Below are 24,106 nucleotides of genomic sequence, written 5' to 3' on the forward strand. Positions count from 1 at the left end.
GCCTTCTACCTCTCTTCACAGCCCAGGAGAAACAAATGCAGCATGTCTTGAAATTTAGCAAATCTGGGCCATTTTGGAGTTTGTATATGTATAATTAATGTGCGAATGAAGAGTCGCCATACAGCCTGAATGTATAGAGACACCCTTGTTTTTCCTTGTTGTCCCTGTGTCTTGGGAACTTCTTTTGGAATTCTAGAAATGTGCCAGATTTTAATTTCATCAGACAAAATATTTGGGTTTGTTTATAGTTACAAAGTGTTTGTTCCAGATGTGTTGCTCTAGTGGTAGAATTGACTCTTTGTTTGCCTGGCTGGCGGAATCAGGTTTCAGGTGATGAATGGTGTTTGGAGTGAGGAGAAAAGTCGAATGAGCATAGATCGTCTCAGAGCTGTTCTTTTGCTCAGAGTGAATGCTAATGACACTCGGTCAGAATCTCATGGTAAACTCATGCAGACACTGAGTTACTGAGAACAATCTTTTACTCCCACGTGGCTGTTGAGTTGGAAGCAGTCAGTAGCAAAATCAGCCCATTTTTTTTTAAAAAGTTCACTTGTTTTTGCACTAACTATTTTGTGACTCTAAAAAAATTCACCACAAAAGTGCTCTGGTTTTTTATTTTTTTTTTCAAATATAATCGGCTTAAGGCATGAGGTATAGAAAGAGTTGTAAAGTAAAAAATAGAAATAATTAAGGCTAACAATTACTAATAAAGAAATATGAAGTAAACAGAGAGATCATATGCACTGGAAAGGGCAAATATAGTGTCCATCTATAAAAAGGGAAATAAGGACAACCTGGGGAATTACAGACCAGGCAGTTTAACTTCAGTACCTGGAAAGATAATGGAGCAAATAATTAAGCAATCAGTTTGCAAACACCTAGAAAATAATAAGGTGATAAATAACAGTCAGCATGGATTTGTCAAGAACAAATCGTGTCAAACCAACCTGATAGCTTTCTTTGACAGGGTAACAAGCCTTATGGATCGGGGGAAAGTGGTAGATGTGGTATATCTTGACTTTAGTAAGGCTTTTGATGCTGTCTCGCATAACCTTCTCATAAACAAACTAGGGAAATACAACCTAGATGGAGCTACTATAAGGTGGGTGCATAACTGGTTGGAAAATCATTCCCAAAGAGTAGTTATCAGTGGTTCACACTCATGCTGAAAGGGCATAACGAGTGGGGTCCCACAGGGATTGGTTCTGGGTCCGGTTCTGTTCAATATCTTCATCAATGATTTAGTTAATGGCATAGAGAGTATACTTATAAAGTTTGCAGACAATACCAAGCTGGGAGGGGTTGCAAGTGCTTTGGAAGATAGGATTAAAATTCAAAATGATCTGGACAAACTGGAGAAATGGTCTGAAGTAAATAGGATGAAATTCAATAAGGATATATGCAAAGTACTCCACTTAGGAAGGAACAATCAATTGAACACATACAAAATGGGAAATGACTGCCTAGGAAGGAGTATTGCGGAAAGGGATCTGTGGGTCATAGTGGGTCACAAGCTAAATATGAGTCAACAGTGTAACACTGTTGAAAAAAAAGCAAACATCATTCTGGGATGTATTAGCAGGAGTATTGTAAGCAAGACACGAGAAGTAATTCTGCTCTACTCTGCGCTGATTAGGCCTCAACTGGAGTATTGTGTCCAGTTCTGAGTGCCACATTTCAGGAGAGATGTGGACAAATTGGAGAAAGTCCAGAGAAGAGCAACAAAAGTGATTAGAGGTCTAGAAAACATGACCTATGAGGGAAGACTGAAAAAATTGGGTTTGTTTAGTCTAGAAAAGAGAAGACTGAGAGGGGGCATGATAACAGTTTTCAAGTACATAAAAGGTTGTTACAAGGAGGAGGGAGAAAAATTGTTCTTCTTAACCTCTGAGGATAGGACAAGAAGCAATGGGCTTAAATTGCAACAAGGGAGGTTTAGGTTGGACATTCGGAAAAAATTCCTAACTGTCAGGATGGTTAAGCACTAGAATAAATTGCCTGGGGAGGTTGTGGAACCTCCATCATTGGAGATTTTTAAGACCAGGTTAAAACACCTGTCCGATATGGTCTAGATAATACTTAGCCCTGCCTTGAGTGCAGGGGACCGGACTAGATGACCTCTCAAGGTCCCTTCCAGTTCTATGATTCTATGATTTCTATATTTGATTGACCAAAATCATAGAATCGTAGAATCATAGAAGATTAGGGTTGGGAAGAGACCTCATGAGGCCATCTAGTCCAACCCCCTGCTCAAAGCAGGACCAACACCAACTAAATCATCCCAGCCAGGGCTTTATCAAACTGGGCCTTAAAAACCTCTAAAAATAAATCTTAAGGCCTTAGTTCTCCAAAGATTTATGTATGTGCTTAACTTCGTTTACTGTGGGTCAGATCCTCAGCTTGTATAAATCGTCACAGCTCAGTTGAAGTCTATGAAGATACAACAGTTTACGCCAGCTGAAGATCTGTCCCTGTGAGTTGTGCCATTGAAGGCAATAGGGGTTTTACCTCTGGTTTCAATGGGAGCAGAGTAAGGCCAATGCTGAGCCCTTTTGAAAATCTTGTCCTTAGTGTATCAAAAAAAAGGGGGGGAGAGAGATTTGTAAGGGAAAAGTCAAATGCAAATGGAAAATCCTTTTCTGACTCGATGGTGGGAAACACATTCTTAAAGCTAAGGATCTAAATGAACAGATGTCCACATATATATTTAATTATGTCTCTAACTTGAAGTCATCTACATCTGTTTACTGTATCAGGAAGATATATTGCTCTATTCGAGTATCCCATAATGGATGACAGCCACAAACAAATTTACTGTATATACTGGAGTACCAACACCACAGGATTTTTTGTAAAAATGCGGAATCCTAGAATCATAGAATATCAGGGTTGGAAGGGACCTCAGGAGGTTCATCTAGTCCAACCCCCTGCTCAAAGCAGGACCAATCCCCAACTAAATCATCCCAGCCAGGGCTTTGTCAAGCCTGACCTTAAAAATATCTAAGGAAGGAGATTCCACCACCTCCCTAGGTAACGCATTCCAGTGTTTCACCACCGTCCTAGTGAAAAAGTTTTTCCTAATATCCAACCTAAACCTCCCCCACTGCAACTTGAGACCATTACTCCTTGTTCTGTCATATGCTACCACTGAGAACAGTCTAGATCCATCCTCTTTGGAACTCCCTTTCAGGTAGTTGAAAGCAGCTATCAAATCCCCCCTCATTCTTCTCTTCTGCAAACTAAACAATCCCAGTTCCCTCAGCCTCTCCTCATAAGTCATGTGTTCCAGTCCCCTAATCATTTTTGTTGCCCTCCGCTGGACTCTTTCCAATTTTTCCACATCCTTCTTGTAGTGTGGGGCCCAAAACTGGACACAGTACTCCAGATGAGGCCTCACCAATGTTGAATAGAGGGGAATGATCACGTCCCTCGATCTGCTGGCAATGCCCCTACATATATATCCCAAAATGCCATTGTCCTTCTTGGCAACAAGGGCACACTGTTGACTCATATCCAGCTTCTCGTCCACTGTAACCCCTAGGTCCTTTTCTGCCGAACTGCTGCCGAGCCGTTCGGTCCCTAGTCTGTAGTCGTGCATGGGATTGTTCTGTCCTAAGTGCAGGACTCTGCACTTGTCCTTGTTGAACCTCATCAAATTTCTTTTGGCCCAATCCTCTAATTTATCTAGGGCCCTCTGTATCCTATCCCTATCCTCCAGCATATCTACCTCTCCTCCCAGTTTAGTGTCATCTGCAAACTTGCTGAGGGTGCAATCCACACCATCCTCCAGATCATTTATGAAGATATTGAACAAAGCTGTCCGGAGGACCGACCCTTGGGGCACTCCACTTGATACCGGCTGCCAACTAGACATGGAGCCATTGATCACTACCAATTGAGCCCGACAATCTAGCCAACTTTCTGTCCACCTTATAGTCCATTCATCCAGCCCATACTTCTTTAACTTGCTGGCAAGAATACTGTGGGAGACCATGTCAAAAGCTTTGCTAAAGTCAAGGAACAACACGTCCACCGCTTTCCCCTCATCCACAGAGCCAGTTATCTTGTCATAGAAGGCAATTAGATTAGTCAGGCATGACTTGCCCTTGGTGAATCCATGCTGACTGTTCCTGATCACTTTCCTCTCCTCGAAGTGCTTCAGAATTGATTTCTTGAGGACCTGCTCCATGATTTTTCCAGGGACTGAGGTGAGGCTGACTGGCCTGTAGTTCCCAGGATCCTCCTTCTTCCCTTTTTTAAAGATGGGCACTACATTAGCCTTTTTCCAGTCGTCCGGGACTTCCCCCGATCGCCATGAGTTTTCAAAGATAATGGCCAATGGCTCTGCAATCACATCCGCCAACTCCTTTAGCACTCTCAGATGCAGCACATCCGGCCCCATGGACTTGTGCTCGTCCTTCTTTTCTAAATAGTCCCGAACCACTTCTTTCTCCCCAGAGGGCTGGTCACCTCCTCCCCATGCTGTGCTGCCCAGTGCAGTAGTCTGGGAGCTGACCTTATTCATGAAGTCAGAGGCAAAAAAAGCATTGAGTACATTAGCTTTTTCCACATCCTCTGTCACTAGGTTGCCTCCCTCATTCAGTAAGGGGCCCACACTTTCCTTGACTTTCTTCTTGTTGCTAACATACCTGAAGAAACCCTTCTTGTTCCTCTTAACATCTCTTGTTAGCTGCAACTCCAGGTGTGATTTGGCCTTCCTGATTCAAGGAAATAACCATGAATGTTATTGATATATCTGTATGCAAAGATATATTCATAGTGTACAATTATGTACATACAGTAGACCCTCAGAGTTACGAACACCAGAGTTATGTATTGACCAGTCAATTACGCACCTCATTTGGAACCAGAAGTACGCAATCAGGCAGCAGCAGCGACAAAAAAAAAACAAACAAACAAACAACAAAAAACCCCCAAAGCAACCAAATACAGTACTGTGTTAAACGTAAACTACTAAAAAAATAAAGGGAAAACAGCATTTTTCTTTTGCAGAGTAAAGTTTCAAAGCTGTATTAAGTCAATGTTCTGCTATAAACTTTTGAAAGAACAACCATACCATTTTGTTCAGAGTTACAAACATTTCAGAGTTACGAACAACCTCTACTCCCAAGATGTTCGTAATTCTGAAGTTCTACTGTAATACTATCAGTAAGACTGTGAGTCTGTCGTGGAGGTCACGGAAGTCACGGATTCGGAGACTTTCTAGGACCTCCGTGACTTCTGCAGCGGCTGTTGCGGCTGGTCTGGGGGTTGCCTGAGCAGCTCAAGCAGCCCCCAGGCCAGGCGCACTGGCCGGTGCTGGGGCAGTCTCGGGCCACCAGCCCTCCGAGCAGCAGCGGTGGTCTCGGGCCACGCGCTGCGCTCTCCTTGCTCCCTTCTGAGCACCAGCACCCCTGCCCTAGAGCACTTGTGGTGCCCCTGAAGCCCCCCCTCCAGAGCACCCAAGATTTAGTCAGGGGTATATAGTACAAGCCATGGACAGGTCATGGGCCGTGAATTTTTGTTTACTGCCTGTGATCTGTCCATGACTTTTACTAAAAATACCTGTGACTAAATCTTAGCCTTAACTATGAGCAGCTAAGGGTTCGGGGGCTACCTACATATATCAATTCACTATGCCCCTGATTAACCAGTGTATTTAAACCCATGCTTCTTTCATAGATTTAATAGATTATCAAGCCCGAGGGGATCATGTAGTCTGACCTCCTGTATAACTATAAATATATGAGTAATCCCATCCTTCAGCAAATCACGTAAACACATGCTTAATTTTAAGCATTTGAGTAACCTCAATGGCCTAGATTCACAAAAGTGCTTGGGTGCCTAAATAATTTAGGCTACACTGAGATTCACAAAACTTCAGTGCCTTAGGTACTTATGTTTCTGCCTCTGAGTGTGAGCACTGTTGCCTCCCTCTAGGTGCCTGTCTGCTGCCTAAGCCCTGGAGAGATCCACAAACCAGGGGAAGATAGGTTTTCAGCTACCTAAATCATGTGCGAGGCCCAGTCTGGTCTGAGCACGCTGACTGTATTGGGGCCCTCTAGACGAGTTTACACAAAAGTCGGCGGGAGAGGAGGCACCTAATCCGCTTAGTTGGATTTTCAAAAGTGCTTATCTGCATCTTTAGGCACCTAAATACCCTTACAAATCTGGCCCAAAGTGAGTCCTTACGAATGGTGACATGATCTCATTGTTTCCACTTGCTATGTTTCAAGAGCATTTTGCATCTTTCATATTGTCTGGAAGTCTGCCTTCAGTACTACAAATTGCATCCTGATACTCAGACCTTTTGTAAGGCTTTCATAACCCTGTCGTACAATGTCCTCTGACTGTATTTTGGTCCTTGCGGAATGCAATTCCTTCAATGCTGAGTGTGCATTTGCCTATGAAAACTCACCCCTCTGCAAAGGGCCACGTAAGCGCTGCTTAGATCTTATGCTGCTGATGGCTAGATTTCTAAAAGGGCCCAATTATTATTAAATATTGATGTTATGGTAGCGCTCTGAGGTCTCCGTTGGGATCAGAGCCCTATTGTGTTGGGTGCTGTACGAACAGACAGAGAAAATTCCAGCCCTGAAGAGCTTATGATTAAATGACACAAGCAGACAAAGGGGACAGGGATACAACCTCAAAGCAAGTGAACCTGGCAAAGAATTTGCACCGTTTAATTAGTATTTCAATCAGAGCTGTGTGAATAACTGACTTTTTGGTTCACAGTTCAGTTCCAAAAAAAACAAAACAAATTTTATTTTCAGATCCAATACAATGCTTTGTTTGACCTGAAATGAAATGGTTTGTTTAGATTTTGAGCGTTTTTTCAAGTTCTTAATTTTTCTAAAATTTAAGGAAATTTCTAAAAGAAAAGTAATTTTGAATAGAAAAATGGAAATGTTTTGATTTTTTTTTATCATTTTTTTCTTGACTGAAAGAATGTGGGGAATTTGACATGAATTTGTGAAATAATAATAAAGTCTAATACAAAGAACAAAGTCTAATACAATAAGCGATAACTTGATCTGACTTGTTAGTGAATTGGCAAAATGCACATGACCGCAGGCCTCAGCTGGAGCAGCATGATTCATATGGGGTGTTTTCTTCCCTTTTCCCTAGCCCACACAAAATCATTTACCATTGACAGAAACTGATTAGGTTTGGCTGGAAGTGGGGGGCTCGATACAGGAATCATTGGATGAAACTCTGGCCTATGTTGTACAGGAGTTCAGACTAGATGGTCCCTTCTGGCTTAACATCAATGAAGAAGCAAAGCAGCTGGAGAGATATAGAGACACTATGGAGGAGCAGGGTATAAAGACCAAGGGAGAGGGGGAAAGTGCATGGGAAGGGAGAGATGGACCAAGGGAGAGCTGGCGTGATAGAGGACGACTGTGGCTGTGGTTAGTCTAACCGCTAACATAAGTCTTGGGAGACCTGCGTTCAATTCCCCGCTTTGCCCCAGATAGGGTTCCATATTTGAACATTCAAAAAAGAGGACACTCCCCGGGGTGGGGGGGTGGTATTTGCTTGTGCGCCCCAGCCCCTTCCCAATTCCAACCCCTTCCCCAGAGTCTCCGCCCCCTCCCTTCCTCATTGGATGCCTTCCCCAAATCCCCAGCCCCGCCTCCTCCCCTGAGCACGCCGCATTCCCCTTCCTCCCCCCTCCCTCCCAGCTGCATGAAACAGCTGTTTCGCGGCGCAAGCACTGGGAGCTGGGGGAAAAAGCGGACACTCTCTCAAGTGATCAACATTCAGTTTCTTTCTCGAATGATCAACATTCACTCTCTTTCTTGAATGATCAACTCTTCTTTGGGGAAAAATAATAATGGCAAAATCCCAGATGTTTTTAGATATTTAAAAATTCCTCCCGGACGGCGATTTAAGAACCAAAAAGCTGGACATGTCCAGGAAAATACGGACATATGGTAACCCTAGCCCCAGACTTCCTATGTGACAGCCACCATCCCTTAGCCTCTCTAGGCCTCGTCTCACCCGTCTGAAACACAGAGACAGTGGCAGGGCCCTGCCTTCCAGGAGTGCGGTGAGGCTAAAGATTGTGAGGAGCTCAGATACTATGGTGATGGGGCCGTATAAGTAGCTTAGATAGCTGTGGGGCTGGATGGCTAGAGGCGGTATATGACTCTGCCTTCCCTTTAGACCCCCACATCCAGGTTCTGTGAGACTCTTGCCATTTTCCCCCTACACCCAGGCTCTCTCTCTCCATGCCTTTAACCCCCTCCTCTCTGCCCCCATCAGACACAAAGCCTCTCTCCCCAGGGTCCCACTTCTCTCTCTTACTCCCATTGGGGGCAGAGGGTGGGTGAGGAGTGCACTAGGCCCTGTCTCCTTGGTTACAGTGCAGAAGGGAAGCTATAGGACTTCAAACCATGGGCAGCGGGATACAAGGGAAATGGGAACCAATCCATGGGGGAATTCTGGGGGCCAGCCAGAAATGGTGGGGGAGCTATGGTAGGTAGCCAGAGAGAACAGGGAGTGAGGATGGGGGAAGTTGAGGAGGAGGGAGGGAGGCAGAGATGTAGGTACTGTGTGTATGGGGGTGAGGGATTTTTAGAAGAGGAGGCTGTTTATGCAAATGAGTTGATGCATGTTTATCATTTATGCAAATATGATATTACCTTGTTTGCGTAGACTTTCCCACTCAGTGCCCCAGAGCCAGCCCCTCCACTGACTTGTATGGAGCTAGGCCAGGCTGAATGTGGCGTGTTCATTTTGAAGCCAGGTTTGTCACCATGGGTCCGGATTGTGTCGGAAAGAACCAGGAGCAGGCTCTGAGAAGCAGAATGAAATAGAATTGTTCTTTTTTGAGTGATTGTTCACTTTGATTCCAATCAGGTGTGCGCGTGCTGCGTGCAGGGTCATCAGAAACTTTTTCCCTCAGCAGCTCCCATTGGGTCGGCCAGGGAGCCCCCTGGAGTGGCGCCCTGATGGCGCTCAATATATGACCCTGCCGAGCTGACCCCCCTTCAGTTCCCTTCTTACCTTCCGTGGCGGCATTGGAACTGCATTTTGCTTGCATGCAAGTGTTCCCTTAGCTATTACTTAGTCCTACACAGTCTTTTGTTTTGTGGTTAGTTTATTGTTCGGTAGCTAGGATAGTCTGGGTGAGTAGGTCATTCTCCCTTTCCCCCACCTTGGGTTTCCGGGCATGCCTCAGGTCCAAGGATTTAAATCTTGTGGTGTATGCAAGAAGCCTATGCCCAATAGCGACCCTCACGACTCGTGCCGGAGGTGTCTAGGGGAGGCGCATCAGTCCGAGCGCTGTCAGATCTGTAAGGCTTTCAAGCCCAGGACTAGGAAGGAACGTGACTTCCATTTGAAGCAGCTATTATGGGAAGCCGCACTTGGTCCAGCAGCACCTGACTACCAAGTCCCAGGCCCAAGCTCGGTGCGGAGCGCCCCGGTGTCAGACCACGAATCGGTACAGGAAGGATTCTGGTGCTAGAGACCCTCAGTAATGGAAATTCCTGACACCGCAATACGGAGCAGCGCCCTGGCACCGGTCAACATCCCCAGTGCCCCACAAGCGCCATAAGAAGGCGGACAGAGGGCACTCTCCTCAGAGAGCGAGACCATCTGGGGAGACTTTGCTGCCCCAGAGGAAGGACTCAACTTCCAAGCAGCAAAACTTTGTGCCATTGACTCTGGGGCCCCAGTTGGCACCGTTGAGCCCACTTAGTGACTTTCCGGCTGGGCAGTGCTTTGTGGAGGAGTTGGAACTCCCCTCCACCCCAGATACTTTCCAGGCTGCAAAAGAGCTTATAGAAAGTACTGTGCCTCAGCCCCTTGCTGTTAGAGAGAAGCCTCCGGCACCGCCCAGACAGGTGCCATCTAGAGGCAACTCTACAATGATGAGGCCCTCTTCATCACCAGACCGACATCGTTCCTGGCACCGTTCCCAGTCTACATCACTGCAACACACACCCCCTACCCCAACACCGACCTCAGTACAAGATCACCTGGAGCAGGGAGCACAACAATCTGTGTGTCCAGCACCGAGAGGTTGGCACCGATCACGGTCACCCTCTATGGGCCGGTACCGAGACACGGCACCGGAACACAGGAGCCATTCTCCGGCACCGGACTCACAGCACCGGTCTAAGTTGTAGGACAGCTGGCACCGATCCTCTACATGATCGTCGTGACTCCAATCCCCGACTTCCTTTTCTCAGCACCGACCGCCAGCTTGAGGATCGTCGGCACTGCTGTGGTCATTGCCTTCGGGATCCTCGGACTGTGAGGCTGACTCCTACTACTTGTAATGCAGTAGGCACAGTTCAGATAAGTGCCGGAGATACGCACAGTCGACCTGGAAGCCACAGTGGCCACCCGCTGCACGATGGCCCTTCTGGACCCCCTGGGCTTACCATCAACCCCATCCAGGGTTTCTAGGTCTGTGACATCGTGGTATCATCCTGCACAGTCACCGGTGGATAGACCCACGCCTCGTGCTACAGAGGCGACCCTATCCAGACCTCCCCTCATTCTACAGATGGGATAATGGAACTGGCTCCAGACCCACCCACAGCTCAGGTCACATATGACCATGCCAAACAACTGGACACCAATGCTACCCAGGAGCAACCTGGGCACATAGTGGGCCACGATGACCCTGTTCCCCCACTGGCCTCCTCGTCATCTTCGCCTGATGAGGCAATGGCAGGAGCATCAGCTTCAGGTCCTCCGTCCATTGACCATAGGGTGCACCAGGACCTGCTCCGCTGCATTGCCCGTAACATGGGCCTACAGGCGGAGGAAGTCATTGAGTCAGAGGACCCGGTGGTGGACATTCTCGCTCTGGAAGGCAGGAAAATTTATGCCGTGGGGGTCTACAGCTGAGGATAGCTAACCAACAAGCTATCCTCAGCAGGTATAGTTTTAATTCATGGGACTCCATGTCCAAATACAAGGAGTTGCTCCCCACTGAGTCGAAGGCTGAGTTCTTGGCCCTGGTCAAGGAAGGGAAGGCAGTGGCCAGGACATCCTTGCTGGCCTCACTCAACTGAGCTGACTCTGCGGCATGTACCATCTCCTCTGGGGTGGTCATGAGGAGAACTGCATGGCTCCAAGTTTCCGGGCTTCCACCGGAAGTTCAACAGACCCTGCACGACCTTCCCTTTGAGGGCACAGGGCTGTTTTCGGACCAGACAGATTCGAGGCTCCACAGCCTAAAGGACTTGAGGGCAACTATGAAATCTCTGGGGAATCACACTCCTGCTACCCAGAGAAAGCCCTTCAAGCCTTAGCCCCTACCACGCAGAGGCAATGCCAACCCCGCCCAAGGCAGGATACATACCGCCGTAGGGGCAGGAATACCAGGCATAGACCTTCCAACCCTCCCTTGAGCTAAGGGCAGGGCCCGACCAAGCCATCGTCGGGGTCCAAGCAAGGGTTTTGAAGGGATGCCCGAGAACGGCGTACCAGCCACTATCCCGGATCCTTCTGAACCGTCTATCCCACTTCTGTCGTGCATGGTCCCATATAACATTGGACCACTGGATTCTTCGCATGGTAGAGGTGGGATATTCTCTCCAATTCTGCTCCTCCCCTTCCTCCCTCCCTCCCTCCTTTCCTATCCCTCTTCAGGGACCCCTCTCACGAGCAACTCCTTATCCAGGAGGTGCAATCGCTCCTCCCTATAGGGGTAGTGGAGGAGGTTCCTCAGGAGCTAAAGGGCAAGGGATGCTACTCCCATTATTTCCTAAACCCCAAGGCAAAGGGGGGTCTCAGACCCATCTTAGATCTGCAAGGATTCAATCAGTTCATGGTAAAGTTGAAGTTCCGCATGGTCTCCCTGAGTGCAATTATTCCCTCCGTGAATCCGAGGTACTGGTACGCTGCCCTCGACATGAAAGACACGTACTTTCATATAGCCGTTTGGTCAGCCCACAGACGTTTCCTGAGGTTCGTTGTTAACCGCATACATTATCCGTTCACAGTGCTCCCATTCGGGTTATCAACAGCCTCCTGGGTGTTCACCAAATGCAAGTCCGAGGTTGCGGCTTTTCTCCGCAAGAGGCAGGTGTATCCCTACCTCGACAACTGGCTGCTGCAGGGGCGCACCAGGAAACAGGTAGAGTCCCAGGTCCAGTTGGTCAGAGAGACCTTCCAGAGGCTGGGTCTTCTCCTCAATCTGCAAAAGTCGACATTGTCAACCACCCAACGAATAGAATTCATTGGGGTAGTGTTGGTCTCAGTTCAGGCAAGAGCCATTCTACCAGAGCCCAGATTCCAGTAGGCTGGTGGTTGGACCCTCGCATGGTCTGCGAAGGAGTCCCATTCAGCAGCCCTCAACCATCCATGACCTTAGTAACGGACGCGTTAGACCTGGGGTGGGGGCACACCTAGGAGACCTACAGACTCAGGGTAGATGGTCGCAGTCCAAGATCCCGCTTTACATCAATATAAAGGAACTCAGAGCAGTGAGACTAGCCTGCCAGACCTTCCATACCATATTGCAAGCACAGTGCGTCGCGGTGCTGACCGACAACACCACTGCCATGTTTTACATAAACAAGCAGGGCAGAGCCTGCTCCTCCCTTCTTTGTTGGGAGGCCCTCTGTGGGAGTTTTGTATAGCCCACTCCATTCACTTGGAGGCATCCTATCTCCCGGGAACACAGAATGAGCTTGTGGACCACCTCAGCAGGTCGTTCCACAGTCACGAGTGGTCCATCCGTCCGGACATCATACATTCTATCTTCCAAAGGTGGGAGTTTCCCCAGGTAGACCCATTCACCACCAGGCACAACAGGAAGTGTCCAACGTTTTGCTCCTTCCTAAAGCACAGTCCAAGCTCTATCTCAGATGCGTTCATGATACATTGGGGGAACCGTCTACTGTATGCCTTCCCTCCGATACTACTCATCCACAAGGCTCTCCTCAAGATCCGCAGGAACAAGGTGGAGGTAATTCTGCTGGCTCCTGCATGGCCAGGTACACCGTGCTTCTGGAGTGGTCAGTGGACAACCTGATCGCGCTGCCGCTCCTCCTTGATCTGATTATACAGGACCACAGCTGCTTGCTTCACCCGGACCTCTAGTCCCTCCATCTCATGGCCTGGAAGCTTCATGGTTAAACCCAATGGAGCTCCAATGCACGGAATCGGTGAGGGAGGTGCTGCTTGGAAGCAGGAAACCTTCCACCAGGGCTGCTTATCTGGCCGAATGGAAAAGGTTCTCATGCTCGTGCGATCACAGTCGTGTATCCCCACTTCAGGCATCTATACCATTCATCCTGGACTATCTACTGCACCTGAAGCGGCTAGGCCTGGCCGGATCATCCATCAAGGTACAGCTGTCCCAGCGTTCCACCCGGGAGAGTTGGGATGCTAAGTCTTCACCAACACTATGGTGGGCTGTTTCCTTAAGGGTATGGAATGGCTATATCCACAGTCCCGCCCAACGGTACCGACTTGGGACCTCTACCTGGTCCTAGCTAGACTAATGGGAGCCCCATTCGAGCCACTGGCTACATGTTTCCTTCTGTATCTCTCGTGGAAGGTGGCCTTTCTGGTTGCCATCACATCGGCCAGGAGGGTGTCCGAGTTAAAAGCACTAACCTCCAACCCCAATCTTCCACAAGGACAAGGTACAGCTCAGGCCACACCCAGCCTTCCTGCCCAAGGAAGTCCCCTGATTGGAACTGATGTGAACAGGTACTCGAAGAAGAAAAAAAGATGGTTACTCACCTCCTTGTAACTGTTGTTCTTCGAGATGTGTTGTTCACGTCCATTCCAATACCCACCCTCCTTCCCCTCTGTTGGAATAGCTGGCAAGAAGGAACCGAAGGGGGGTCGGGTCGGCAGGGTCATATATTAAGCGCCATGGAGGGGGCGCCACTCCAGGGGGCTCCCTGGCCGACCCGATGGGACCTGCTGAGGGGAAAAGTTTCCGACGACCGTGCATGTGGCGCATATACACCTGATTGGAATGGACGTGAACAACACATCTCGAAGAACAACAGTTACGAGAAGGTGAGTAACCGTCTTTGTTTCTTCAAGTATAAAGACACCACATGGTGTCAGGCTGTTATTAATATTAGTTGTGATCATTATGGTAGCATATTATGGCCCCAGGGCCCCGTCATGCCATGCACAGCACAGAAACAGTGACTGAGATCAGGGCCCCATTGCACCGGTGCTGCACACACACGATGACTGAGATCAGGGCCCCGTTGTGCCGGGCACTGCACAGACACAGTGAGAGACATTCCCCTGATCTCGGTCACTGTGCGTCCGTGCAGCGCCAGGCACAATGTAGCTCTGGGACATTTATGTGCCACCATAATGCTCACAACTAATATTAATACTTGAAGTCTTGCATGACCTTTTCATATTCAAACTAGGGAAATGCAGCCTAGATGGAGCTACTATACAGTGGGTGCACAGCTAGTTGGAGAACTGTTCCCAGAGCATAGTTATCAGTGGTTCACAGTCATGGTGAAAGGGCATAACAAGTGGGATCCTGCAGGGATCAGTTCTGGTTCCAGTTCTGTTCAATATCTTCATCAATTATTTAGATAATGGCATAGAGAGTACACTTATAAAGTTTGCGAATGATACCAAGCTGGGAGGGGTTGCAAGTGCTTTGAGGATAGGATTAAAATTCAAAATGATCTGGACAAACTGGAGAAATGGTCTGAAGTAAATAGCATGAAATTCAATAAGGACAAATGCAAAGTACTCCATTTAGGAAGGAACGATCAGTTGCACACACACAAAATGGGAAATGACTGCCTAGGAAGGAGTACTGCGGAAAGATATCTGGGGATAATAGTGGACCATCAACTAAATATGAGTCAACAGTGTAACACTGTTGCAAAAAAAGCAAACATCATTCTGGGATGTATTAGCAGGAGTATTGTAAGCAAGATACGAGAAGTAATTCTTCTGCTCTACTCTGCGCTGATTAGGCCTCAACTGGAGTATTGTGTCCACTTCTGGGCGCCACGTTTCAGGAAAGATGTGGACAAATTGGAGAAAGTCCAGAGAAGAGCAACAAAAATGATTAAAGATCTAGAAAACATGACCTATGAGGGAAGATTGAAAAAATTGGGTTTGTTTTGTCTGAAAAAGAGAAGATTGAGAGAGGACATAACAGTTTTCAAGTACATAAAAGATTGTTACAAGGAGGAGGGAGAAAAGTTGCTCTTCTTAATCTCTGAAGATAGGACAAGAAGCAATGGGCTTAAATTGCAGCAAGGAAGGTTTAGGTTGGACATTAGGAAAAACTTCCTAACTGTCAGGGTGGTTAAGCACTGGAATAAATTGCCTAGGGAGGTTGTGGAATCTTCATCATTGGAGATTTTTAAGAGCAGGTAAGACAAACACCTGTCAGGAATGGTCTAGATAATACTTAGGCCTGCCATTAGTACAGTGGACTGGACTAGATGACCTCTCAAGGTCCCTTCCAGTCCTATGATTCTCTGCTGGAGCAGGCATAGTGAAATGAACAAGTTTCTCCTATCAGTTCATGTGTTTTTATTCTTTATTTTATTTTTTTTAAACTAAACAAAAAGCACTCCATTTCTATTTTCTTTTTATATTTTCTTAAACCACTTTTCCATTAATTTTGTAACTTTAAAAACTTTTCTATACTTAAATTCCTGTCCCTCTCTTCTCCCCGCCCATATGTGTGTGTGTGTGTGTGTGTATATATATATATATATATATTTAAATTTTCGGCTTATTTATATTTTTTTTTAAATCATTTGCTTTTTCCTAAATCCCCAGGCCACTTTGTATTATTTTCAATAATTTATTTTACATCTCTGCGAAGCTGTATTATTATTTTCATATATATATTAGATCACGGCCTATATGGATTGAATATTTGTCATAGTTTTTGTTTGGTTTGGTTTGCTGTTCTTTTCTAGAGAATCTGAGCCAAAGTTTTGTCCACCCAGTTGCTGTTTGCATTCCAGAATTGCTTGGGGCCCATTTCCATCTCCTAGATGTACAAGGACCAGCACCTCAAGCCCCAATCCTGCAAACAATCAGGCCGATACAGTTTTTGTACTGATAGAACTATGTTGTTATTGTTAATCATCATCATCATCATGTTTATTGTGGTAGGACCAGCCAAGAACGGGTCCCCATTGTGCTAGGTGCAGTAGAAACAGAGAAGTTGATAGTCCATGCCACAAAGAGCGAACAGTTGAAATAGACCAGACAGACCCAGGGTAAGGGAAGGGGTAGAACACAGCAGGAGAGTGAGAAATGGGATGGGAGCAAATGACACGTTAGTGCCATGGGGTATTTTTTGTTCTGGGAAGGGGGGGAGGTGGTTAGTTAGGAGGGGATCAGCTAGATGGAAAGAAAAGGGAAGGGAGAGGGGACATGAAAGGGAAGAGGGGGGACAGGGCAGGTGTGGAGTGAAGCAGGTGAAGAGACAGTGAGGATGTGTGTGTGGGGGAGGTTTGGAACAAACAGCCTCTCAGCACAGGGCAGAGGAAGTCCAGTCAAAGCTGCAGTCAGTTCCCTGAATGTCCAAAGGTCACTGCTGTGACTGGAGTCTCTGGCTGGCTCCTCTCTGCAGTTTTCCCTAAAGGCCACATGGCAGGGGGGGAGGGGAGGCGAGGTCCTACGGCCCCCAGAGTTTGTCCATGTGTGTGTGAGGGGGGTCCCTCTGCACAGTTCTGGGTCCAGGGGGTGCTGAGCCCATTTTATCCCCTTCCCCAGTTGCAGCCCTACTTTGGCTGCTTCACTCAGGGCCAGTATTTATTTATTGATATGATTATAGTAGTTTTCAGAGTAGCAGCCGTGTTAGTCTGTATTCGCAAAAAGAAAAGGAGTACTTGTGGCACCTTAGAGACTAACCAATTTATTTGAGCATGAGCTTTCGTGAGCTACAGCTCACTTCATCGGGTGCATTATAGTAGTGTTTACGCAGTTATGTGGCTATAAAGGTGCCTTATACCAGGATAGCTTATTCCCCTTCCTATACGAGAATAAACTGTACCAGTAATATGCACCTTTAGCCCCATAATACTGTGTCCACAGTAAAGGGGGTTATACTGCTTTAACTACACTAGTAAAGATACAGTGGTACAACTTTCTAGTATAGACAAGACCTTACACTGACTTGCTCCACCAGAAGTCATCTGCTCGGGGTAGAAACTGTTGGGGGAGGTCCCTGGCCTGTGTTCTGCAGGAGGTCAGACGAGATGATCAGAATGGATCAGAAGGGAGTTCTCCTGTTGCTGTAGCTAATCCTCCTCCCTTCGATGCCATGATTAGGTCCACCCAGCTGCATCTACACCGAGGGTTAGGCTGACCTAACGATGTCGCACAGGGTGCAGAATTTTTCCCAGCCTTGAACTAATTTTGTAGGTGTAGACCAGGCCTATGTGCTTAACGTTTCTCACATGTGTAGTGTTAAACATGTGCACAAGTGTAGGTGGGACGAGGGTACTGCCCGCTAGCAGGCCAATGGATTAGATGATGCCTGTGCAAAGGAATGACAGACCCCCTCGCACTTCTTGTGGGCTCAGAGGAATAGATGGGGCTACCTGCCCATTGATTCTTTCTCTTGAGCAGGCGATGGGCGTAGCCTGGGGTCCATCACCTGGCTGCTCACTGAGCCAGCATGGGGTGGGGTAGTAATTGTCGCTCTAGGCTAGCTGTAAATTACTCCTCCCTCCAGGAGTGAATGGGAGGAATTGTGACTCAGAAGGGTGTGTCTGAGGCACAGTCCCAGGGCTGGCATGACACTCTGGTCAGGGCTGGGCCTAAAGTTACAATCTCACCTGCTGAAGCCAGGGAAACAAGGCCACTACTCAAGGGCTGCAATTTTCTAAGGAGGCTAAGGCCAGATTTTTAAATGGGTTTAAGAATCTAAATACCTTTTAAAATCTGCCCCTTAGGGCCTGCCTCCAGCAAGAGGGAGACTTGCTGGTGCTCACCCGTTAGCCACCCAAACAATCTCCTCTGGGGTGTGCCAGCCCTTACTTCACCTGGCAGGGTAACGATCAGTGTACCCCTGTCCGAAGTCCCTTTGATGCATCCCCCTGTAGTGTCCAGCTCCTTGTCCCCTCACAGAAATCCTAGGTTGACTGTCCCCAAAGGACCAGCTTGAAGGATTGAATTCAGGATCAGCTCCTTGGATAACACCACGCACTGAGATATGTGTATAATGAAAACAGTACATTTTTTTTTTTTATCAAAGGCCAAGATTCAAGAGATAGTGAGTCAGTATAATGGAACCAGAAGGGTTACATATAAAACTAAGGCTATAGGTGCTTTCTAGAGACTAAACTTAAGAGGCTAACCTCCTGTCTCGGGCAGTCTTATCTCACCCAAAGCCTTCTGCAGGGTTTCCAACCAAGTCCAGTTGGCACCCTGTTTTTATGAATGTAAATGTGCTGCCCGTTAACTTTCTAGATGCAGGATTAAGGAGTGTTTCTTCTTGCCTTCCTCTTATGTTCCCCAGAATTCATTGTCTGCCCCATAGGCAGGACAATCCCCTGGAGTTCGTTTTCTGGTGTTGTGTCTCCTGTTGACTTTGTATGTAAATGGCGCTTCCATTGTGTTGGCTTGCAATGCTTAATTTACATGTGAACGAGAGATACAGAGATGAATATACGTCCCTGGTCTGGCAGAAACCTGTTTGTCGACCCAGCCTTGATACAAGTTCTAGGAACATATTTTCTTTACACATCCATAAGTCTATACATAGTCTGTACGCACGTTTCACAATGATATTAATGACCAGAATGACTGTGGCTTTCATTTGAGATCCTACATGACGTTCTCTGGTGAACCAGAATATGTGTATCAGGATATTAGAATAATAGACCCATAGGGCTAGAAGGGACCACAAGGGTTATCTAGTCTAACCCGCTGCCAAGATGCAGGATATTCTTGTAACCTCCTTGACGTGTTGACATTGAAGGGCTCTTAGGCTCGTGGGGCCATATCCCATTGATATTGAATGTGGTTTGGGCTCCTGACTGTCAGATTGCTTGGAAAATCCCAGGCGGGTGCAGGTGGTTCAGTCTGGCCCTTTGTGGAGCTGTGGTTCTGATTTGCCAACTTCTGTGTGAGACCCGACGTTTGCACTGGCTCAAAAGTTGGTTTTGCTGGGTATGTGTTCATAGAGCATAAGGCCAGAAGCGGCCATTAGACCATGAAGTCTGCCCTCCTGCATAATACAGGCCATTCAGTTTCGCCCAGTTACCCCAGCCTTGAGGCCAGTGACTGTCATGAAACCAAAGCATTTGGGTCCTCAGGAGACTACACCGTTGTGCCCCAGGCACAAGAGGTAGGGAAGCGGGGGGGATGGGGCAGGTGTGGAGTGAAGCAGGTGAAGAGACAGTGAGGATGTGTGTGTGGCGGGGGCAGAGGTTTGGAACAAACAGCCTCTCAGCACAGGGCGGAGGAAGTCCAGTCAAAGCTGCAGCTTTGAGAGACTGAGGTGTTTTGTTGATATTGGGGGCTGGAGGGGAGGGAGTGGCTGCTTTCCAGAGAGCACCCGCGTCTACCCTGCCACATATCTAATTCGTGTCCAATCCATGTTTCGCCTAGCGGAGGAGATTGCGATCAGCTGGCCCCGGATAACCGCGTTTGCCGAGTCACACAGGAGGAGAGGATTGGTCTCTGGTAAGTCGCTGTGGGTGAGGCAGTGGGCGATTGCAGTGCTTTGCTCTCCCGGACTCCGCCCCCTCCCCTGTGGCTGAAGCCCTTGCTATTTGGGGAGGGCAAGATGGAGTGCTGGGAGGCTGGGGGGGCGTGGCGGGTGAAATTCCCCACTCCGTAGAGGGCCAGCAACACAAGGAATGGGGGGGATGGCACGGGTGGACTAGCAGGAGCTCAGATCACAGCTCACCAGGACACCTTTCTGTCGCACTAGTCCCACTCCAAGACCCTGATCCTGCAAACGGGTGAACAGGGGCACAGGCTAAAGGATCCAGCCGCATGGATCTGAGGCAGGATTGGGGCCCATATGAGGCTTGCTGAGCTGCTGAGGGCAAAGCATGTATCAAAAATGCAAACTGCAAAGAACAAGGAAAGGCAGAAGAAAAGTGTTTTTAAATAAATCTTTAACCAGACACAGACTAATATGGAAAGGTTGCTAGGCAAATATTTTTCCTTTGCAATTGACCTGTAATTGTCTGTAAACGTAGGGCTGGGATTCACCAGCAGGCTCTGGTTGCTTTGGGCTATTCTGGTGACACAAATCAGCCAGAAACAAAGGTTAACTGGCTGGTTATGCCAGGTTACAGCTGCGTTGCACTGAGCAGAAGCCAGGAAGGTACTGATGAATCTGTCCAGATGCAACCTCAGCAGATGCAACCCCAACAACATTCATACTACACTAGAATGGGGCCCTAGTCTGAAAAGTGACCACCTTCCTCAACAGCCCTGCTGCTTGTGTGCAATGTCAGCCAGAGCTGCTGACTTCCTGTAAATAAGTTCTTACTGCTGTTTACCCCTGCATGGATCTCACTACAGGACTGAGGCTTTTATGGTGCTATTGTTCTTTATCCCTGCTAGCCCTGAGCCAACCTAGCTCCAGCTCACCCATGATCAACAGCCTTGTGAATTAAATTCTGAATGCAGATACTTTGTTGTTGGTGAGGCGTGAGGCAATGGAAAAAACAGCTTGGTTTTCAGACTGCAGGCTCACTTTATCTAGCTAAGCGTTAGGAAAAAAATACATAATATGACTAGCGTGGTCTAATGGTTAGAGCACACAGAAGAATTAACTTTAAACTGGGCTCTGCCACTGACCTTTTGATGACTTCGAGCAAACCTCTTCCCTGTCTATCTCCCTTTCCCCTCTCCGCCTTTGTCTTGTGCATTGAAGTGGTGAGCTCGGTGGGCCAAGCCTCTTACTATGTATATATGCGACATTGAGCACCATGGGGCCCTGAACTCATTTTTAATATCTTTAGCTCAACAGATTTCATCTGAGAAATCACGGACACCATAAATATGAGTCCTCTTGGGGCTGTTTTCATGGATCCCTTTAATGGTGTTGTGCTAAGTAGTCGAAAGTCAGGAATTGCCCAAGTGAAGGTTGATCATGCAGCCGGCCCTCTGCCCCCTTTGTGCAAACACATGGCAATCCAGTCTTTAACCACTCAGTCAAGTGCTAGTTCTCATCAAATACAGTGAAACACACCATTTTTCTGACATCCTTAGATACTTTGGGGCAAGTTGGGTGGGGTTTTTTGTTTTTCCTTTTTAATAGATGAGATTTTCACATATGTTCTAGGCAGAGCAAGTCATTCGACAGCATCACCTATGTGCGAAATCAGTGCTTTTCTGTGACTGGTCCGTGGACAGATGCCAGTCCCTGAGATCTCCCTGACACAGTTTAGGAAGGCAGCAAGCCAGTCCATGGTATCAGCAAGGTTAGAAACACTGTGCTAAATAAAGTGCTTTTCTTTTGAGATAAGTACATTTCCATTCAACTGACATATTCTACTCTGAAATTCTCTCTGCAGTTTTTAATTCACTGATACACTGTGTCTTCCTTGTGCAAAGGTGAACAAAGCTGGAATAGCTCCGAAAATTAGCTAGCATAGTAACGTGTCTTGGTTGGTGCGCTTCAGCATTCCACATAGTCTGCAGTTTCTAATGGGCCTGAACAAACTCCCTCACTGGAAAATATGTCTGCAAATGATGGTGTAGCTCTGCCAGCACCCCAGCTGGTGCCCATCGCTGTAGCTCTGCTGAAGCCAAACTTTAATTTGAAGTCAGTGGCGCTTTGCCAGTTTACACCAGCTGAGGATCTGGCTGAAGGTTCTTTTGCAAGCTGTCATCTCCCCTTTGTTTGCAGATAGGTTCTGATTGACTATTTTGCAAGCATTCACATCCCTCTCCTTGGGTCTTTGCCTTTCTGTATCATCGCTACAATGAAATGCGTTAACCCATCTGCCCCGACTTCCTGCTTCAGAGGAGATTCCACATTCCTTGTTCATCTGAGTCCGGTGTGATTACAGAAGGCAGTCCTGTCTCTGAATTCCTCTTATAACTCTCTTTCTATCTTTGTGCTTACTTTGTTTACTCTTTGGCTATGCCTATGCTAGATGCGCTTTACCAATTTAGGAATACGGATGTACTATATTTGCAAAAGTGCTCTTAATGTGGACCCCACTATCCTGGCTAAGATATGCACTGTCCAACCTCATGAGTGAAAACAAGCAATACCAGTAAAACCGCACTTTTGTTTGTGTAGCTGTGTCCACATGACAGACTTTTGCCAGCCCAGCCCTGCTGGTCAGCGATCACACCTCTTCACGCCCCTGACCGTCATAGCAATGCCAGTGGAAGTCTGTAGTACAGACATAGTCTTTGTTAAGATGCACTGGGAAGACAGTGTGGGGCTTCATTTACAGGATCTCACCCATGGCAGGGCAATGCACCTTTCTCCTTTTATAACTCCATCTAGCTTTCTAAGGCCTGCACATATCTGGACTTTCACTATTGCTTTGTGGCTTAGGCTACAAACTGCAACTGTTAAAAACTATTCATATGCCATTATTGCCTAGATATCCTATCCAATATCAGAACCTCTTTGTGCTGGGCACTGCAGAGATATCGTTTCTATCCTAAGGGTCTTACAGTCTCACTGAAGAAGACCCACAAAAGATGTATCGTTACAGGTGGAGAGCTGAGGCCCAGAGAGATGAAAGGCCTTGTCCAGGGGCAGTGAGCTGGTCTGTGACAGAGCTGGCACTTGAATCTAGATCTCCCGAAGGCTAGGCTATGATTACAATGCCAGCCTTCCTGTTGCCCCTTCTTTCTCTACTCCTGTTACCTGCTCTACGCATGCTGGGCTCAGGCAGGGCGGAATTCCCCTGGGCGGAATTCCCCCTGTTGCTGGAGGCGAGCCTCTTGCTCTGTGTCACTTCACAATCCTGCCTCTTGCACTCCGTCCGCATTGCCCCCATCAGCTGGGTTTGCAAGCACTCTGTGACAGGCTCAGTTTGTGCTCTTGCCACATGGTAACCATGGCAGCTGCAGCCTGTCGTTATTGCCAGAGGCCTCAGCTGGCACCTGGCTCTCTTTCTGTAACCGGTTCATCCTGCCGCTTTGTTACAGTGCAGATGGGTCAGCCTGGCAGAGCCCGCGCTCCTTTCCCTCTCAGAGCCCTATGTGCCCCTGGGCGGAGGGCCATCCCAAAGCCTAGGCACCACTCGAGCGTGGCATGGCCGTGATGTGCTGTTCCTCTGCATGGGGGTGGATTTCACCCCGTATGGATAAAATCCAGCAGCCACAGGCCTCAGACGGGACATGGCTCTGCTAGCTCTTCTTTGAAGTTGAGCTTAGTTTATCATTACAGTGTTGTTGTGGTCTTGTGGATCCCAGGATATTGGAGAGACAAGGTGGATGAGGTGATATCTTTTATTGGACCGACTTCTGTTGGGGAGAGAGACAAGCTCTTGGACTACACAGAGGTTTTCTTCAGGTCTGTGAAAATTCAAAAGCTTGTCTCTTTCACCAACAGAAGTTGCTCCAATACAAGATATTACCTCTCCCACCTTGTCTCTCCATTATGATAAGACATGCTTGAATCTGCTGTGAGATCAGAGCCTGTTAGTGGTACATTTACATTAACTTCTGGGCTGCTGGTTCTCCAGGCCTGGTGGAAAATGGGAACACAGTCTGTTTTACCAACTGAGAAGAGGGCTGCATTTTGCCAGGTGCTGTATACACACACATTGCAATCAGAGTTGCGACTGCAGTACAGGTAGCATACCTGCACTAGCTTTAACTTAGCTAGCACGGCAAAAATAGTAGTAAAGCCAGGTCAGCACAGACCCCAGTGTGGATTAACCACACTAGTACATTGCTTGTAAAGCCCATGCTGCTGTGTCTTCAGTTTTAGCCATGCGGGTGAGATTAAAGCCAGCATGGGTATGTCTAGGTGAGCTGCTGTCACACCTCCGGCTGCCATGGAGACATTCCGTAGTGAGAGACACTTATAGTCTAAACAGACAAAGGCTGGGAGGGGAGAGAGAGGTGCAGCAACTCACTGCCCACAGAGCTAGGACTAGAACCCAGGAGAGCCCTGCCTGCCTGTCCTGTGCCTTTTGCACCACATCGTGCTGCCTTTCAAGAGTTG

The 24,106-nt window shown here is 47.6% G+C and overlaps 1 protein-coding gene across 4 annotated transcripts in view; it reads left to right on the forward strand.

Moving 5' to 3' along the window:
• LOC141998695 (uncharacterized) overlaps positions 1-24,106 on the forward strand; it is a 37,292-nt gene that overhangs the window by 3,775 nt on the left and 9,411 nt on the right. For all 4 annotated transcript variants that reach the window (XM_074971641.1, XM_074971640.1, XM_074971642.1 and 1 more), the window contains exon 3: positions 19,558-19,632. In XM_074971641.1, the coding sequence (XP_074827742.1) occupies positions 19,558-19,632 (75 nt within the window). The remainder of the gene's footprint in view (positions 1-19,557; positions 19,633-24,106) is intronic.

Source organism: Natator depressus, chromosome 14 (assembly GCF_965152275.1).
Source record: "Natator depressus isolate rNatDep1 chromosome 14, rNatDep2.hap1, whole genome shotgun sequence".
Taxonomy (NCBI): domain Eukaryota; kingdom Metazoa; phylum Chordata; order Testudines; family Cheloniidae; genus Natator; species Natator depressus.